Genomic DNA, 20,851 nt, shown 5'->3' on the forward strand with positions numbered 1-20,851 from the left:
CATCCCTGCAGATCTCCGCGACGAAATTCTTCTTGCTTGCCATGACGAACCCTCCTCTGGCCACCTGAGATTTGCACGCACTCTCGCCAGAGTACGTCAGGCGTATTACTGGCCCAAACTTGCTGCCACTGTTCATCGGTATGTTAGAGGTTTCCGCGAATGCCAGCGACGCAAGACCCCACCATTCAAGCCAGCGGGTTTCCTGCAGCCCATCCCACCACCACTGGCCCCATTCGACCAAATAGGTATGGACTTCCTCGGCCCTTTTCCTCTATCGTCAGTTGGTAATAAGTGGATTATCGTGGCCACGGACTACCTGACACGTTACGCAGAAACCATTGAGGTACCACGTGCAATCTCCTCTGAGGTGGCGCAGTTCTGCATGAACCAAATTGTTCTACGCACGCCACGAAGCCCCTTCATTCGTAATCACTGATCGTGGCAAGGCATTTACAGTTCGGCTTCTTGACGAAGTTTTCCAACTAAGCCAGACATCTCCCCGAAAGACTACTGCCTACCATCCCCAGTCTAATGGTCTTACTGAGCGCCTAAACAAAACACTTGCACACATGCATGCCATGTACGTCGACGCGCGGCACAAAAATTGGGATGCCATCCTACCTTATGTCACATTTGCATGCAATACGGCCGTCCAAGAGACCACTCGATTCACTCCGTTTCGTCTAGTCTACGGACGAGATGTGCGGACCATGCTTGACGCCATGCTGCCATGCGTGGCTGACGACCAGGTGCTTGCACCTGACGCAGAAGACTTCACGGCAATTTCCTCACTGGCGTCCCAGAACCCTCCTCGCAGCGCCGCCTCTCCTCCTCCGCTCTTTTCTCCCTTCTCCTCTTTTTTTCTTTCACGGCTGTTGCGCTCTTCGGTCTATTCCTCCGGCGAGTCTGCCTCCGCGCACCGCCGCCGCGAATCTGCGCGTCTTCTGGACCTGGTCAGCGCGCCTCTCAATGTGCTGACGCATGAACACGTAGGTGGTGGTGGAAACGTTTATTGCCAATGATGTAAATCGTAGGGGGCGCCTGGTTTGCCGCAAAAAGTTTGCATGATTACGAGCATTGGTCTGGGTATCGGGCATGCAGCAGTATTGGGTATTGAGCAGTCCGGGTTTGTAGTTGTCGCCAATGTGCAGCCTGCGCTATGGTGAGGGACGGAGCGGGGGGTGCGTATTCCCTTCTTTTGTCTCGGTAATACGAGAGAATATCACGGAAGGAGACCAGGTAGTGCATTCCCTGCTCACGACAGTATGAGGCATTAAAGGCTTTCGCCTTAATAAAGCGATTCTGCTCGTATTGTCTTTCACAGCTGTTCTGCTCCTGGCGAGCTTCTAGGGCGGCCGGCTCGCGATTTTCGCGTTGCCCTTCGAGCCATTTGTGTGGCCGGCACGTTCCCCGCGCAAAGAAGGCGACTGCGCACGTACTTAAAATGGCGTTAAAGGCGATTCACACGACGGTCCGTTCGCCCGCGGCCCGCGCACTACCTGGTCTCCTTCCGTGATATTCTCTCGTATTACCGAGACAAAAGAAGGTAATACGCACCCCCCGCTCCGTCCCTCACCATAGCGCAGGCTGCACATTGGCGACAACTACAAACCCGGACCGCTCAATACCCAATACTGCTGCATGCCCGATACCCAGACCAATTCCCGTAATCATGCAAACTTTTGCGGCAAACCAGGCGCCCCCTACGATTTACATCATTGGCAATAAACGTTTCCACCACCACCTACGTGTTCATGCGTCAGCACATTGAGAGGCGCGCTGACCAGGCCGCGGTTCAGAAGACGCGCAGATTCGCGGCGGCGGTGCGCGGAGGCAGACTCGCCGGAGGAATAGACCGAAGAGCGCAACAGCCGTGAAAGAAAAAAAGGAAGGGAGAAAAGAGCGGAGGAAGAGAGGCGGCGCTGCGAGGAGGGTTCTGGGACGCCAGTGAGGAAATTGCCGACTTCACGACCTATGCCGAAGAAGCACGCCAACTCGCCCGTACCCACATTACGAAACAACAGGTAACAGATGCACGCCGATATAATGACCGCCACCGCTACGTATCGTACCAGCCCGGTGACCAAGTCTGGGTGTGGACACCTGTCCGACGCCCAGGCTTGTCGGAAAAACTTCTCAACCGTTACTTTGGTCTCCACAGGGTGCTGCATCGAATATCAGATGTGAATTATGGAGTTGTTCCAGACGGAGCTGTGCCATGTTCTAGTCGACAACACTAATCTGACGTAGGGCATGTACTTCGCATGAAGCCGCACTACACCCGCTGAACGCAGGGCTCCGCATCTGAAACGTTCCCTGTGACCATGTGCATTTCTTTTTTTTTTTTAAGAGGCGGTGTAATGCCACCTGGCGGTTTCACGTGGCGTCAGAAATACAATGAAGTTAGAGACGCGCGCGCTCTTCGAGTGTGTTTTTTTCCATTGAGAACAGCCGTTGACTCTGTGTCCGCTTCCCTTTTACTTTGTGTGGTGCTCGCTACTTCCGTGACATTTTTGAGAGGGAAGTAAATAGAATAAGAATGGGGTGGAGTGCATTTGGCAGGTTCTGTCAGATCATGAATGGCAGTTTACCAGTATGCCTCACAGAAAATTACATAACAGCTTCACCATACTGGTACTCGCATCTGAGGCAGAAACGTGGAAGCTAACCAAAAGGGTTGAAATTATACTGAGGACAAATGATAGGTCTAGCATTAGGAGACCGGAGGAGGGCAAAGTGGGTCAGGGACCATGCACGGGTTGGCGACGTCCTAGTCAAAATCTGAAAATAGAGATAGGTCTGGGCAGGGCATGTAATAACGAAGGCAATATGACCGTTGGTCATAAATGCAAAGGAATGGTTTCTAAGAGAAGGCTAAACGTAGCAAGGCGGGGGTGGGCGGATCAGGTGAAGAAGTTTTGGGATGGCACAGGACAGTTTCGATTGTAGAGATATAGGACAGGCCTTTGTACTGCAATGGGTGTACTGAGGCTGTTGTTGATCCTAGTAATGACTATGACAAAAGAATCTGTCGTTATTACAGAAAGTGAAAACATTTTGTCATGGTTTGGGCACGATTCTGTCGCTTGTCGATGTTTTTTTTTTTTAGACTGAGAAAGGCTCGTCTGTGTCACCAAACGCATGTTTATGTCATCATCATTAACATAACTACGCCCCCTCCAGGACGCGTAACTATGTCCCCTTCAGGACGAAGGCCTCTCCCATGTCTCTCCAATCAACCCCAAACTGCCATGGGCCGCAACATTTTCCTCGCAAACTTGTTAGTCTCAACCACCCACCTAAATTTCTACCACCCCTTTCTACGCTTGCCGTTCTCTTGTAATCCACTCCGTTACCCTTAACGCCCATCACTTATCTTGCCTTCGCATTACAGGCCCTGCCCAAGCCTTTTCTTTCGTCTTAATTTCGACCGGGATGTCATTAACCCGTATTTTATTATTGACCCATTCTGTACTCTTCCTGTCACTTAATGTTACCCCTATCATTTTCCTTTCCACAGCTCGCTACGTTGTCCTCAATTCAAGTGTAGTGTCAGATGCACTCCACTCCCTTCTTATTCTTATAAAAAGTTTACTTCCGTGGCCTGTATCTGAGGTCACTACTTGGCTCTGAGTAGACTCATTGTATTATCACTCCCAACGCTTTGCTGCCTCTCGTAAACCGCTCTTCCCTTACGAAGCTGTTGAGCAGTACTTTTGTTTTCTGGATATTGATTTTTGCTTTTCCTCTGCAGGTGCTCGATCATGCTTTGCAACAGTTTTATGCGCTCGCACACGTAGGTGAGAAGGCCTGCAGCATAAGTGGCCAGGTGCACCGAGTCACTAGCAACCTGGAAGTGAAGCAGCTGATGACGGTGGCTGCTCAAGCCACGAAAGCACCCAGCAGATCATGCGCCCTTCCAAGCCTGAAAAAAATGGGAGCGGCCTAAGGCGGGGCGCGCCCAGCACCAAAAGAGCGTGTTCCATGTGGGCAGCAAAACCTTACGGGATGACTGTTCTAGGGGAGAAATTTTTATCGAACTGCCTAGCAATACTTTCTCCTGGCATTGATACCTGCGCACGGCTCATGCACGTCCCCCGATATATCTGCAAGCGTTAGAGGCCTGTGGCAGGAGTGACGGCGCAGAAAGGGTTGTCAACACGATAGCGTTAAGGGTACCGTTCAGAGGAAATAAGGGTATAACGCGATATCGTAATGGGCTAATTGCCACATATGCAGAAGGTCATTCTCTAGTTTACATTCACTGATCCCTGGGAGTCCTAATTCTCCTCCTTGCGCAGTGGTGCAGCGGTTAAGCGATGCGCCACTGCCCTGCCATGGCAGATGCTCCCAGCGGTAAGGTACGAACACACTAGCGGCAAAACGCGCGCATTCCGCTGGCGGCACCACCCCCTTGCGAAAGGGACGGCCACACTCGGCGGCAGAGTCGCCGCCGCGCAAAGCTCCCTTCGTGACAAACCGGTCGAGGTCCGCGATTCTGAAGGAGCGCGCGCGGCACCGCCGCTGCCGCTGGCATGTAACTTTAGTAGGAGCCAAGAGGTCGCGACACAGACGCTCCCCACGTGACACAGCCGGACGCCCCTCATTGGTCTGCCCGCTCCGCGGCACGCGGCAAGCCGCCGAAAATGGCTCCTCGACCCATTCGCTGCGCGGCAGATCAACCCGCCGCCGCGGCAGGTTTCGCGGCAAGCGGCTTGCCGCCGGCGGCGTGCCGCGCGCGTTTTGCCGCCAGTGTGTCCGTACCTGTAGGCCTCGTGCGGCCCGGGTTGCTCTTCCTGAGAGACCAATCATTAATTTGACTGCCAGGGTGGGAACTTTGCTCACTATCCGGTTGGCAGGTTGTGGTCACGCCGCAAGGTCAGGTGACCTAGGCGGCTCGCGTGCCTCTTAGGTTGCTTTCTGGGGACTACCTGCCAGAGACACGCCTGTGATTTTTCTATCACAACGCTGACACCGGATTTTTTTTGCATCACAGGGTCTTGCGTTAAAATTCCCAGCGAAGCAGGCTACCTAGGTCATGTAACCTCTACCACTAAGACGTAGCTTAGGTGTCTCCTCTAGACATTTTTCCCCGCATACCTGCATCAGCGAAACTTTTCTTCCCAAGTGTATGCCCAGAAAAGACATAGGACAAAGAGTTCTGCGCACGTGCATTGACTTTTGCAGTGTGTTTGCATTCGGCTGCACTGCCTTCGACGTGTTTGTCCAACATCCCCCAATGAATGTCTCGTGAAATGTCGACAGAGGCATTACGTGACAGGTTCCTCGGCCGCCGATCAGCGTTCCCGCGCACAGGTGCCACTTCTTGATGGGGATCTTGAACTTGGGCCTGTAGGCAGCATCGCACACGCTGTTGTCGTAGATCTTCACGAACACCTCCTGCAGGACGTTAGACGGTCGAGCATCTGCGACATTCAAAAGTAAGCCGTTAGACACTGCACGACAGGACTAAGGATGAATGAAACTCTGAATGTTAATCACGAGGATCAGAGACAAAACATTTTGTGAAAACCAGACAAGCCGGGCTTGCACGCCGGGCTGCTAAATCACTGGTGACACGACAACTTCAACACACTGATACAAGTCTCTTACGCTAGTAGATTCCAATGGGGCATCGTGCAGAATACTCTGAATCATCATGCGTCCCAACAATAATGCGAACTGGAATGTTTTACAATTTAAAAGGCTGCCGAAATCTCACGCACCTAATCCAGCGGATCCTTAGCAAATAAATTTCATGCTTTAAAAAATACGCGTTTAATTAAGAACAAGCACGCGGCTCGTCATTGCACTTATGTATAGCAAGGTCTTGTACACCGCCCCGTACCTAACGCTATCACAGCCATAGACTCAAATCTTCACTTGAGACCCCGTGAAATCACACAAACCTCGTATCAGCGATTTCACTACACGGGCCTGTTTCACACTCTCGCCGAACTAAATCAACGCAGATAAAGGCAAGTAACACGCTTATCTCGTACGTAGCAAACGTGCGACATCCTGAAACCATAGAGAAACGGATTCGCAAAGAGCGGACACTCGCATAGGGCACAGCAGCCTTACTGACTCAAACGCACCAAATGGCTGGGTGAGAAACTTCCGGTTTCGGTGTCAAGCGCACGCAGTTGGAATGCTAGCATGCCCTGCGGCCCGCCGCGCCCTCATGACGCATTATCTCTGTCCTGTATCCTGTTATCTATTCATTTTCGGTCCAGAAAAATGAAAAATTACATTCCGGCCGCTCTTGACCGGCCATCAACGCAGCTGCGCAACGGCCTTCATCAAACAGAGCCAATCCAGAAAGACACCGGATGCTTTGTGAAATAAGCATTTATTTTGCCCAATATAAGCCCAAAAACAAACCGATACAGTTGCTGTCGCCATTTGGCACATCACTAAACTCGTTCCGCGAATCTTATGCGTCCATTGTTACGACAACACGTCTCACGGCAGTGGTTGTCGCTCCCAACGGGCAGCATCAGCTGAAAAATGTTAATTACGGCCAGGTGTGATTCTGACAAACCTTACACAAAAATGTGCGAACAGGCGAAATATGCTTTTACGAACCTTGCATGCGCAACATTGATGCACCACATACAAGATATCTCCCAATTATTTACAAGCATTTATCCACTCCACGACGTTTTTCTCTGCCCCTAAAAGCTGTAAGTCCCATATTCCACAGCCAACTGTGCGCATTGTTCGACGAATGTTTGGCACCGTGACGGCTACAACACGGGCTCCCTACCAGGCGCTCACAGTGTGTTAGGAGCACTCAGAGCAGATGCGCGGCTGCAATGCATGTTTTCAGAAGCGTAGCTGTCAATTTTTGGCGCTGGTTGTCAAGCTTTTAGGAAGTCCTAGGAGTTTACTTTTTTTCCCGGTCGTTTGAAAACCGCACTCCGATGTTCTCACTAAGCGGGTGCAGTACACTAGAACAGATGACGGAGTCTTAGACGCGCAAGTTTCTAGTTTTTGAGCTTCTCATGCGTTACTTTTCTCCCGGCAGTCTTGAAAATTACGCTCCTGTACTCACTACGCGATAACGCTCGGTCTCGACATGTTTTTCCGTTTAGTTGACCCCATTTTACCCGACCGTCAACGACTACCACTCGAAAGAAGCTGTGTATTGTTGTGGGCCATAAGAGATTCCCGTCTCCGTAAAACTCAACGCTCAACCACGCGAAACTAACCGTTAGGCAAAGCGCACAAGGTGTGGGCGCGCCCTTCACTAACTGCGCAATCAAAGGCACCGGCCGGGGTGGTCAGCGTAAACTGCTTGAAATGCAGAGTAGTTGGGCAAAAAGACGTTTCTCACCTTGCCATCGTCAGAAACCACACGAGTCCCGCGTCGAAGACCAACAGAGGAGCAAAAACACGGCGACTTCGCGCTAACAGGCACCGCACGCTCACAGGCGCAGCCGCGCAGGCGACCTCCTCCTGCCTTCGTAATGTCTCCTCTGCCCGTCTGCCCCGTCGTCGATCGCCCCCGCGCACGCATGCGCGCGCCAACGCCGATGGCGGCACTAAACGGATGAGTGACAAACTAATCTTTTACTCGGTTGCTGGGGCCAGATTTCGCCGAGTGTCCGCTCTTTGTCAGATTCCTTTATTTATGCAGAAACGGCCAGGGATTGCAAGCATCCAGCTGACACTAGTTAGTCAAGCCCCCAGCTACCGCGTAACTTAGCATTTCCAAACATACCAAAAAATATTACGCGACACCTCCATAAGTGTCGGCGTGAGGCACACGCAAAGCACCACCGCAGACACAGGATGTCTAACGATGTACACGGATGCTGCACACTCTCACATGGGGTCAGACGCGTACGCAGTATATGCATCTCGACAAACAATACCGATCACCCGTACAGCTGAGCCGTTTTCCAACCCTCCTAACGTATGCACTTTAAAAACTCACGCTATAATATATGTTATCCAAAATGCGCTCTACGAACCATATACCGGAAGGCTCACATAAACCTCTATGCAGAGTCCAGCAAATCTATTGTCAACATGCAACGTCGACCACTGGAACTCACCCACACGACATTCTAATAGAATCCTATAACAGCAATCCTAACATGACAATCTCTGGTCATGCTGGGCTCGAGGGAAATGTTTGTTCATCAACGTACGAAAACGTCTGCCAGCATCCACATTCTGCTGTGTCCTGGAGTGGGCGCAGTTAGGCTGATGATGATTGCTAATGCCGCAAAACACTGTTTTTCTACGTTTTCTACCTTTATCGCCTCCGGCACGCGACGTTATCAGTCCTCGATGGCTGCGCGCCATGATCAGGCCGGCAATTTCTACCAAGTCAGAGATATTTATCGGTGTTTTATCTGTAAACTTTAGTGCCCTCTAAACTGAGATCGCCCAAGTACAATCGCTATTCTTCATCCCACGATTGTCCAGTGCTACTGCAGCGCCACCGCCGAGTGGCTTTTGAGTTGTCGGGCACGAGGTGTACACAGTGTACTGCTTTCGCTGAAAAATGTGCACAGCTTTCTCGGCGGCGGGTCGCTGACTCATCCTTTTCACCTAGTTGTTCGCGACCGTTCATTCATGTAGTACATTTGGTGGTTTCGCAGCTACAGCTGTTTAGGGCGCGTTTCCCGGTTCGGCTTCGTCAGCGCTGGCGCAGCTGTGACACGCTGACTGTACAGCATGTAGCGACGTCACATAGTGACGTCACGCGTGCCCTACGAGTTTAGTTTATTAGGGTTCAACGTCCCAAAGCCACTCAGGCTATGAAGGACGCTGTACTGAAGGGCTCCGTAAAGTTCGACCACCTGGGGTTCTTCAGCGTGCACTGACATCGCACAGTACAGGGGCCTCCAGAATTTCGCCTCCAAAGAAATTCAACCGCCGCGGCCGGGTTCGAACCCACGTCTTTCGGGTCAGCAGCCGAGCGCCGTAACCGCTGAGCCACCACGGCGGGTCGCATGCCCTACGAGTGACGGTGAATACACAATATCGTAGTTACCGCCGCATGCAGCTGTCGCTGAACTTCGAGTTACACCGCTTATAGCCCTGCGAGCTTTATGGGATGGTGTTAGTATTATAGCCATTGTTACATCGAGAGTTCTGCTGTTGCACATGGCAAACCGTGCCGAGAGGAGGAAGGTCTCTCGAGACAGAGAGTGGGTGGAGATGCCGCACTCACTGTAGTCCACTTTGCCCCATCCGGTGGCGGCGCACACGAGCCCCTGGAACTCGTCCTCGGTGTCGGGCAGGCAGATGGGCTGCACGTGCTCGCTGAAGGGCACCTGGTGCGCGAGCCGCATCAGCGCGATGTCCTGGTCGTAGCCCGAGTACCACGGGTAGTGGTACACGTGCGACACCGGCACCGTCAGCTCGCTCCCCTCGGTCAGCTTCTGGCGGTGCTCGCCCAGCCTGATCTTCCAGAACACCGGCTGCGGCAGCACGAACAGTGGGCTGCTCGCGCCGGACCGACCAAGACTTCTGTTGTATACAAACCCCGTTCAGTAGCGCCCCTGCCGCCAAAGCGCACTGGTGCCCGCCCCGTGCGAGAGACAATTGCTTACCCTAGAGGTTCGTTGCGCTTGAGAGAGAGCTGTGAATTACTTTATTTAGTTTTATTTCACATTTCTGCCAACCTTACGCAAGGTATTGGGCTGGAGTAGGGGAACAAATCATAGGAAAGATCAACCAGATTTTAAGATCAACGCGCTTCATAATGGCAACTCGTGGTTGAAAATATACTCGCACAAAAGGAGCACTGACAATAAAAGCAGTGTCATGCACAGCTTCCGTAATAGTAAGATTTCTAGTGGAGGTAAACCAATAGGGATATGAAGACGAACGAGCTATCAGAAAAAAGAATAAACCTCAAGCAACATTCACGTTTCAGCACAAAAAGCTGTACTATAACTACAATACAAGTACAAAAATAGTTATATGTCAATAAAACTTGTAGAAAAGGCTCTTACAAAGCACGAAACCAGGTACATAGCAGAGTGCAAAGCATTTAAGGATTGATTTACAAGTGCGTGCTTGAATTCCCCTAGAGTAGGACACTCAACAGCTCCAACGTTCCACGCATTACTGTTATAATGTTCTGGAAAGGAAAGGATTGGTAGGTTTCGTTGATTTATGGGGTTTAACAACTCAAAGCGGCTCGGGCTATGAGCGACGCCGTAATGGAGGGCTCCGGATAATTTTGACCACTGTCATCGCACAGTACACGGACCTCTAGCATTTTGCCTCGATCGAAATGCAGCCGCCATGGTCGGGATCAAACCCACGTCTTTCGGGTCAGTAGCCAAGCGCCATAATCACCGAGCCACCGCGGCGGCTTGACACCAAGAATTCTCGAACACGTTCGTTTTACATAATAAACCTCTCGCCTTTTTGTTGCGGAATGACCAGGTCATACGTGGCCTGGGTTGAATGGAGAGGTTTTTCTCTATCCGTGTTTTAGCGTTGTACATTAAATAACGAATTTCATTCTTACTTTCATTCTTTCAGGACTTAGCCGCCTTCTCGCACCATTTGAATACTATAGAACAAGCAATAGACTTCACTACCGAAGAAGAAGCGAATGGTGCGTTGCCCTTTCTGGATGTATTGATAAAGCGGGAAAGCAATAAGCTCAGTTTCAGCGTTTATAGAAAACCGACCCACACCGAAAGATACCTCAACTTTATTTCGGTTCACCCTGCTACACAGAAGAAATCAGTCGCTATGTCCTTGTTTAAACGATCGCAACGTATCGGCAGCTCCCTTGAAGACCAGACCATTGATTTTCAAACTGTACGACAAGAACTTTCAAGCAACAACTACCCGACCTCATTTGTGCAATCTGTGGAAAAACAGTTATGTCGCCCAGCAGGCGATACTCCTCTGTCAACCATGAAACGTGCTGCCGTGCCCTATGCTCCCGGACTAAGCGAGGCTTTAGCGCGCATCATGCGCACCTTTGGTGTCCATATCGCCCACGTTCCGACAAGAAAACTGCGCCATGCGTTGGTAAACGTCAAAGACCCCCTTCCCAAAGAAAAGTATCCTGGCGTAGTGTATAAGGTTCCTTGTTCCGACTGTGACTACGCATACATTGGCGAAACCGGAAACTTCGAGAGGCGGCTAAAAGAACATAGTAACGATGTACGTAACAGAAAAGTGGATTCCAATGCTATCGCCGAGCACGCAGTATCTACAGGCCATGACATCGACTGGGGTCGGGCACACGTGCATTCAACGGAAAAGAAGCTACGCCCTCGCCTTCACTTGGAATCATTAATCATCCAAATTACTAGCCACACCCTCAACCGCAACGATGGAAATCTTAACCCAATCTACGCACGCTCCCTGCGCCCTCTTTTCAAGCATATGTAATGCCACTGAGCTGCTTGCTTCATTTCAGTGTGAACAAGGCTCCCGTACGGGGGCCGAAACGTCTGTTTTTGTTTTTTGTTTTTTCTTTGGTCGGCGTTCCTTCTTCATCGTCAACGAATTTCATTCTTGCACGGTCTCGACGTGTTTCCGAAAGCAGAGTGCAAAAGACAGGAGGGGGACGTACCCCGGCTATAACAGTTGCGAGTGAGCGTCACGGCTATGCGCTGAACGTTTTCTAGTTTCTTTACGTTTGTTATATGAAAGGGGCGTCGTACTCTATTGCCGGTTCATCAAGTTGTTGTTGTTGTTGCGACTTAGAGAAGGATGAAAAGGAAAGTGCACGGGCCTGCCGACTGGCTTGAGCCGAGCCACCAGCGCTGCCACGTGCAGTTAGAAGAGAATGAAAAGATAAGAGGAAAGAGAGAAAAGGCGCGCGTCGCAACAACCGCGTCCGCCGAAGCGGACGCTGGTTGAAAGAACAGATAAGCGGCCGTAGCTCCTTTCATCAAGTTCAGTTTGCCAAACACCGCTTCGCAAATCCATAGACAAAAAGTACCGTGCTGGTGAAGACGATCAAAAGAATCATCAGTTCAGGGAAGTGAATAAACGTCTTTTTTTTTGTCTCGTTGTTTAGCTCTCAGTAGTCGGCACAGAAACATAAATTCATCCTTTTTTTTCTTTACTAGCAGAATGGGAGACGCCCAACGAGTTGTTGGCAGCTTCATGTTTCAGTCGCCAAGCATCTGCTGGAGCTGGCGGCGAAATGCATCTCTTCCTGTGGTGAATTATGGGATGCTTGGTGACAGTCGTCTGACTGATTTTTGACGATAGCGTGAAACAGTCGTCGAAAGAATGCGGAAGGGCCAGAAGGTGCGACATCTCTGACGTTGACAACTTTTCGTTAACGTTGAGCTTGCCAATAAGAGGAGGCACCGGACGTGGAACGTCGATGGACAGGCCAGAGACGGTGGGACACGCGTTGGGAGCAGTCTTCGAAATAAGAAATCGTACTGTGCCGAGGCAGCCGATGGTCCTCCGAACTAAAGTTGGTAGCAAGAATGTGAGTAGACCCTTCACAATGTGCAACAATACCCCGAGCTACACAACCTGTTTCGTCTCGTGCGAGTGTGTCATGCCTTTATAGATTGTGTATTGTTCGGTGTGAGTCAGTTTTTACTGATGCTCTCTGGGGACGTTGAAAGCAATTCTGGCCCTGATTCCGCAAACAGTAGATCGAGTACACTGAGTGTAACCACCGATACTGCCTCTATCGCTGGGATCTTTGAGGTTGTTAAGCGCTTAGAACTGGGCCAAACTAATTTCCTTCAAGAACTGCAGGCAATAAGAGAGAACCAAAATGCCATGAATACATCTCTGGATGGTCTTCTGGGTAGAGTTGCAGCTCTCGAAAATGATATAGAAGTCATAAAACGCAATGAGGCTGCTTGTGTATCTGCTCAACCACAAGCCGTTGATGATCTAGCGCGGAATTTGGCCGAGCTTAAGACATCGCTTGATGATGCGAACAACAGATCGAGAAGAAATAACCTGGTTCTTCTGGGTTTAACTGACTCGGCTACAGAGACATGGAGTGAATCTGAAGAGAAGGCTCGTGCCTTCTGTCTAAACCAGTTGGGTGAGCCCGTTCATTCAGAAAGTATTGAACGTGCGCATCGTATTTGCCAGTTCCAAGACGAATAAAACTGCCCGATAGACGATAAAAACCGCACGACTGTGTCGTTGCACACGTGCCAATGACCCAGCCTTCAGTGCCACACAGGCACCCCAGGAAAATTTTCTTCTATGATAGAGGCGATTACTCATCACTATCTAGCGAGCTTGCCAACTATTTACAAGACTTCATATTCATGAGCCAGCGTTTCGATGCTACTGCGCTGTGGGACATATTTAAGCAGAAGCTTGATGTGCTCATTGACAAATATGTTCCTTTCAAAAACATATCAGCTAAGCGGCGCAAGGACAAGCCGTGGGTAACTCGGGAAACTCAACTATTGATTAAGAAAAAGCGTCGTCTCCTAAACACGTACAAAAAATACCGGGACGCGAAAGTTCTTGAAAAGGTACGTGTTCTTGGAACAGACATCAAAGTTAAAAATAAAACTGCGAAAAAAAGGTACATGAATGAGTTAGGTGCTAAAATTCAGAGTAATCCAAAAGAACTGTGGAAATTTCTTAAAGTTAATGGCCGTGAATCAGTCGGTATTCCGGCACTGAATAACGGCGCTGAACCTATAACTGATGATTTTGATAAGGCATGCTGTTTCAATGATTATTTTAAGTCTGTTTTCGCAGCGAACTCGCATCATGAAATGCCAGTCATGGATGCCCATGTGCAAGAGACAATGCCTGAGCTAACAATTACATACAACGGTGTGTTAAGCCTGCTGAATAACATAAAGGTGTCTACGGCAAGCGGGCCCGAAGATGTTCCCGGTCATGTCTTGAAGGTCTGTGCTGAAATCATTGCTCATTACTTAGTTATTCTATACTCGAAATCGTTAGATACAGGAATAATACCCCAGCAATGGAAAAACGCTAACGTGGTGCCCATTCATAAGGGTGGTCCTAAAAACATAGTTGCTAATTACAGGCCAATTTCGCTTACAAGTATTAGTTGCAAAACGCGTGAGCACATAATATACAGCGCATTGATGAAGCATTTGAAACAAAATGAATTTTTCACTCAAGCTCAGCATGGTTTCAGATCGGTTTACTCGTGTACGACGCAGCACTTAGAATTTAGCCATGATATTTTTTCATCATTTGACAAGGGTCTACAAACGGATTGCATTTTCTTAGATTTCAAGAAAGCGTTTGATTTGGTACCTCATGATTTGCTACTGTATAAATTATCTTTGATCAAGATTCCAACTTCCCTTCTAAACTGGCTTCAATGTTACGTGCAGGGACGCAAACAACGTGTATTGATTAATGGGTCCCAGTCTGATTATGTTCCTGTATCGTCGGGGGTACCGCAGGGGTCTGTTTTAGGACCTCTGCTGTTTCTAGTTTATATTAATGACATTTCGAAATATATGACTTGTAAAATACGTTTATATGCTGACGATTGTGCTTTCTACCATGTTATTAACAGTTCTTCAGATTCTTGTCATTTGCAGTGCAACTTGGACCGCATACAACAATGGTGTTTGAAGTGGCAGATGTTTCTGAACCCAATAAAATGTCAGTTTATTTCTTTCACGCGCAAGCATCACCCTTTCTTGACCAAATACAAACTAGATTCTACCCGACTTTCTAGAGTTTCTCACTATAAATACCTCGGCATTTACTTTTCGTCTAATCTCACCTGGAATGAGCACGTCGAGCACGTTTCTGCTAAAGCTTATGGTACGCTAAATTTTCTAAAAAGAAATTTTAAAATGGCACCACTAAAAGTTAGAGAGCTTCTATATTTCACCTATATTCGGCCAATATTGGAGTATGCTTGTGTTGTTTGGCACCCCCTACTTTAAATTTAACTGACATGCTTGAGCGTATTCACAACATTGCCGCTCGGTTTGTCTCAAGTAATTATGATTTTTAACCGCAGTGTTACTAGCATTAAACTAACGCTGGGATGGGAGCTGTTACGGAAACGCCGTACCAACTCCCGGTTAGAAATGCTGTATAAAATTTTTCACCGAAAAATAAAAATAGATAAAGAAAATTATTTGCTTCCACCGCATATCAGGTCAAACAGACTTGACCATGGATGGAAGATTAGAGAAATTAAATGCAAAACTAACACTTATCAAAACGCATTTTTCCCATCTACCATTCATGACTGGAATCGCCTGCCCCATGAAATTGTTGAGTGCCGTTCCGAACCTATGTTCCGCGCGTTGCTGTCGGATGTATGAGTGCGCAGTTGGCTTTCTTTTTTTTTCTTTCTTTTTTCATGTCTTTTTGTTGTTTCATATTTCATTCATTTTGTACTTCCTGTGTCATGCCTTGTTGTATTGCTTTTTTGCTTTCTTTTTTTTCTGGCCTATTCTTCAGTTATGTATCCTCATCCCCCCTGCAATAATGCCTACGGGCGCTGCAGGTATTTCCAATAAATAAATAAATATGTCGCCCAAGGAGCAAGGATACGCTCCCTTCAGCAATGCCTTTAGCGGTACGGCCGTCGTCAAAGTGACGTAACTTGCTGGCTCGAGGAGGTCAGCGCAGATCCGCATCGTAGATACGTAAAGCCATGACGGACCTTTCATCTCCGTCGGCTGGGAGCGCTCGAGCAGTAGAAAAGGTAACTAGAATCTTCCGGAGGTGAATAACTGCTCCATATTCGCGAAGGAAGTCTATCCCGAGGATAAGTTACAAAGAGCCCCCACCCAAAAAAAAAAACGAAGCATGCCAGAAAAGTAGCGTCGCGGATTCCAGATCAGGCAGTGCAGCTCCTAATAGGCGTGAATTAATGACCACCTGCCTTACGAATCTGTGGCCCGTGCCATCACGTCATCCCTTTTTTTTTCAGTTCGGCGGCCAGCCCTTAGCACATAACTGAGTAATCGGTGTCTGTGTCCACAGGGCGCTCACCGAATGGCTGTCAACATACACGGGCGGGCCTGCGGAAACTATATCGGCATCGTCGAACTGCGAGATGTGGGTCTGGCTGACTTTGATGACACAGGACGATTAGGTGGAAAACGTCAAAGAGAACACGACCTGGACTGGCGCGTTGGCGAAGTGGAGGAAGGGAAACGGCGAGAGAGATATTCCTGGTTTTGTTGCGGGCGTTCACCATAACGAGGATGAGGTGCGTCAGGCGTGGATCCTTGCAGGGCCAACCGGCGGCAAGAAGAGTTGCGATAGAGATGTCCCGGCTCTCCGTAATGATAACTTAGGGGGCGGCGGTTGTCAAAGGTACGCCAAATAGCTGCCTTCCGTGTGGGCTGCCAAGGCTGGTCGTGGGGTGCAAAGGTACAGAAGTTTGGGAACTGGAGAAAAACGTCTCGGGATAGGAGAACGCGGTGCCTCAGCGTAAAACAGAACAGGAGAGTCGGCACGCGGTGGTGCTACTGACTGCATCACTTTCCGCATCTGACCGTGGGGCTGCGGGAGGTGCCTGGAGGCGCACAGTGTGAAGTTGTAATTCTTCCCGCACAATGTGGCGCACAAGCTCCCGGAGGCTATCATAGCCGTTCCCATGTGGCAGCTGGTCATGGCAGTCACGACTGAGAGTTGCAAAGAGCGTCATACTGGACGGCACGTTGCTGCAGTGCCCATTCCATTGTAGTAGCTTCGCAGACAAACTGATTTACGCTGGTGGGTAAACTGCGAGTGAGACCCGTGGGTCTCAGCTCCTGGGCGAACTCGGGTGGAAGGCCTTGAAGACGGCAGCTCGCCCTAGAGGTTGTAGGTTCGACTGTGTCTTCGGTGCGCTTCTCTATTTCATCCGGGATAAAGTGCATGGACCCGGTTGGCACATCCACCGATTTGTCGCGGTTGAAATGTGGGAGCACAACCAGTCGGCTCGGCAGTAGGCAGCGCACACGTACACACACTTCGTCTTCCTCGACTTCCAACGAGGAAGCAACAGCGATGCCACGTACAAAGTTCGCACAATGCACGTGGCAATATTAAATTGGCCAACTCTTTACGGATTTTTGTACTGAGGACTATTATATGCTAATTTAATGCATAAAAATGATAAAATCTCTGGTACCTCTAGTCCGATTCTTTTCGTAGTTGAGTATAGTCGATTTTCTATGCCAGCTTCTCGCTGCGGTGTCCCAGTGGCTTTGGCAAAATATCAAGGTCGCGGCGGCCGTATATCTATGAAGGCGAAATGCAAACATGCCCATATGCTGTGCGATGGCAGTGCACGGTAAAGAACCCCAAGTGGCCAAAATTCATTCTGAGACCTCCACTACGGCGTTCTCATAGATCACGCGTCGCTTCGAGGCGTGTAACACTACAGTTTATAATGTTTTGCTTACTCCAGTATTTATGGACATAAAAACATTGCGAGGATTAAAAGGCTTCACAGCAGTGCATATATCGTTATACATCAAAGCTGATGCAAATTGGAGCCGTGATTCACATTTCCTCCTTTTAGAATCTACACTGCGCTGGATAGATGCGTCCATTGCCAGGTGCACTTACTTTACGATGCAGTGGGCGGCCGTGAGTATCCACCGGTCGTTGAGCAGTACGCCGCCACACCAGTGTCCTATCTTCCCTGCCTGCGGGTGCGTCAGTCGCACGGAGACCTGTGCAGGATTTGGAATGATTAAGTACTTTTGACCGCTGACTGAGAAGGAATACCCCTCATGAAAGAAAAGGATAGACGGCGAAAGGATTGATCAATAGGACAAGAAAAGGACCAAATATCTTTATATGCATCAGCTGCCATTCGACTCACAATTGCTAAGTGTGTGTTTCCCACTAGGTGCCGTAAAATTTAGCGGCAAGAGCCAAGCCGGTGGCGACCAAGCCACTTGCCGTCGTCTGGTTACAAGACAGAAATCTCTATGGCTATGTGCACGTGTTACATTTTTTTTTTCTCAAATTGCTGAACCCTTGTCTGCAAACCAGTGTTCCCGTTTTCCTCCTCTTGATATAGCGTGATGGCCACAGTGTACCTGTGATTGTTCCCTTTTTCATTTTGTAATGCTCTTTTAACAATTATTTTGCCGTCTTCACTGTTATATTCCAAATGTTCCTATTGTTTGTGATTTCGTTTTTTTTTTCTCCCGTCTTATTAAAGGTGCACTGAAGAGGAATCTGAACTCGTCTTTTTGCCACGGGAACTCGGTCTACACGTTCCGAGCATTCATAGAAACCTCGACTTATTGCCCTGTGTGGCCGATTTCCCTACATAAATCGAATTAACGTCCGGTTCCCGCCTTTATTTTTTGAATTCTCCCCGTACGGTGGGCGGAGTCGAGGCTTTGCTTTCGCTTTATTTTGTTTTTTAGGTTTCCGTGAATGAATAGTTTCATTCGCAGATAATATAGCCGCAAAATAAGCCCGCAGAAATAAATATACGCGCGGACTATTAGCTTCTACGGATTACTACGTATTACTCCGCCGATGGCATGGCGACAAGCCGCCACGGGACTGGGTGAAAGGCACTCCATGCGTTGGTAGACACCGCCCACCGTACGGGGAGAATTCAAAAAAAAAAAAAGCGGGAGCCGGACGTTAATTCGATTTATTTAGGGAAATCGGCCGCACAGGGGTATAATCCGTAGTTTCTAAGAATGCTCGGAACGAGTAGATCGAGTTGCCGCGGCAAAAAGACGAGTTCAGTTTCCTATTCAGTGCACCTTTAATGCCCCGGCTAGGGTCCTTAAGGGAAAAAATAAATGATAAATGATAAAGGCGAAAACAGCAGAAGGACTACAGCTGGCCCTATTTTCGCACGGCGAGAACACATATGCCAGGCATTCCTTTTGTATGACATCACTTTGGAATAATCCACGTGGCAACACGATATTTCCGGCATTCTGCAGTAAAACTGACGTATGTGAATTCCGCAATGTTTTCTAATGTTCAGGATGAATTGAGGCAAAACGCCGAATACCTGAAATTTTTAGGAATAACGATTGTCTTGTTAATTATATGTACTCTATATTTGTTTGAATGATTGTTTGAAGATGTGTACTCACACTGTAATTTAGTCTGTAAACACTGCTGCCTTGTAAGGGCCCCCAGGCACTTTTCAAGCTGTCGTAGAACCGCTTTTTTGCCGGGGTGCATTCAAACTCGCGTTGAAAATAAATGAATTTAATTGAATTGAATTGAAAATGTGGAGCCTTTGAAGATCATCGACCTTCTATTTTCTCGACTTCGACACCAAAGGTGCAGTTTTTCTTAACGCGCAACTCAACAAAATATGGTGTTCTCAGCGCAGAAACCGAGCACACCACATGTCGCATGCAACCTTGAACTGCCTACAGGAATGCCTTACAGAGAACAACGATGAACGAGAGCCACAAGCCGAGCTTCGTGGTGATGGCTCATTGTGGCGGGTAACTAAAGCACAACCAGAGAGGATAAAAGAATGCGAGTTACATGACCCTAGCGCAGGACCCATTCGGATAGGCAACTAGTCGCCGATTCGATAGATGTCGTTGCTGTTAAGTTGTGGTATACCGACATTTACCTCGTTGTCACCGCAGTGATAACGAATGTTGACATCGCCAAGTTTCATTACGGGAAGAAGCTAAGGACTGAGGTTAAACTTTGTATGTCCAAAAGGTGACCTTATCTGGTTTTGGTGTCATGATTTGGTGCAAGCGAGCCATGTTTGGCAGAGACAGAAAAACCGCGCAAAGCGGGCAGCAGCCAGAGAGGGAGCGGCCGGCTCACCCAAGCCTCCCATTGTCCCCTTTCGGGGAAGGACACGTGTTTCTCGCCGGGGCCGCTTCTCTCCCGCGGCTTGACAAACACCACTTGCGGCCCAATTAAGATTCGAACGCTTCGTTCGGAGGTTCGACCGCTTTTCTTTTGAAAAAGAGAACACTGCTGGACGAAGCGGGGCCAGGCGCGTCCGGATGAATGGGAGCTGTGGGCGACGGTGCAGCTGGCTGGCGTCCGGTATAGCCCCGAGGCTCGACAACTCGGTCTCAAGAAACGGGAGAGCGCAGAAGACACCACCGGACAGAACGAGTACAGCCACCTGCTTAATTGGGGAGAGTGGCGGCCACTTGACTTATGTCGCCGCCCGGACCCCGGAGGACGGCTGGTGGGGTCGGCAGTCCATTGTGATCCGACTCTTATCGGAAAGTGGATCTGCGCTCCCGGGTGTTGTTTGCGACGGTCGCAGCTGGGTTGGGGCCGATAATTGCCCTAGTCCCGGGAATCGTCAAGGTCACGGGTACTGGGGAGACAGACGTACCCGTGGAAGTGTTTTCACATGTTGTTTTTGTGTGTTTTGCTGTGTCTTTCATAGGGGAGAGAGTTTGTGTAATACAGTGGAAGTGTGGGGCGGGGCGCGTAACCCAGGGGGCCAATCCGTATGTGGGTGCATTCTCGGAATGTACTATGTTTTGAGTGAAAATGATGCCCTTTTTACAATGTGTACATTTGAGAGAGGGTTATGTGCCTCAAGGAAGTTGGAGGACGGGCCACACGGCTAATAACCAATCGTGTTAGGAGTTTGACACGATTGGATGCTGAAGAATGTGGGCCGGGCCCATGTGTCTTTAAAACTGGGTCCCGGAGCCCGGGAATGAGGTTTTGGGCTACGGAGATAGATGTAACGCATCTTCGGCTATGCCGAGTAGGGGCCTCCCCTAAATGTTAGCCAGTTCCATGTTCTTGTTGTGCTCACTGCTCAACTTGTATATATATGTGAATACTTGTACATAAAGCTTCAGTTTATATCCTCTGAAACTTCTCTGTTGTTTGCAAGTATTGTCTAGCTAGACCTTCAGCCTTCAAGTCATCATTCAAAAGCCGTCTACGACGGGGCACCCCTGGTGCAAAGGAAAGAAGAAGA

The 20,851-nt window shown here is 49.2% G+C and overlaps 1 protein-coding gene across 1 annotated transcript in view; it reads right to left on the minus strand.

Moving 5' to 3' along the window:
* The window catches only part of LOC149338980 (tryptase-2-like), a 41,149-nt gene that overhangs the window by 2,848 nt on the left and 17,450 nt on the right, over positions 1-20,851 (minus strand). The window contains exons 3-5 of the mRNA XM_089550844.1: positions 17,509-17,615; positions 9,191-9,462; positions 5,275-5,426 (exon numbers count right to left, since the gene is read on the minus strand). Coding sequence (XP_089406970.1) covers positions 5,275-5,426; positions 9,191-9,462; positions 17,509-17,615 — 531 coding nt within the window. The remainder of the gene's footprint in view (positions 1-5,274; positions 5,427-9,190; positions 9,463-17,508; positions 17,616-20,851) is intronic.

Source organism: Amblyomma mixtum, chromosome 6 (genome assembly GCF_055824585.1).
Source record: "Amblyomma mixtum isolate Tamu chromosome 6, ASM5582458v1, whole genome shotgun sequence".
Classification (NCBI taxonomy): domain Eukaryota; kingdom Metazoa; phylum Arthropoda; class Arachnida; order Ixodida; family Ixodidae; genus Amblyomma; species Amblyomma mixtum.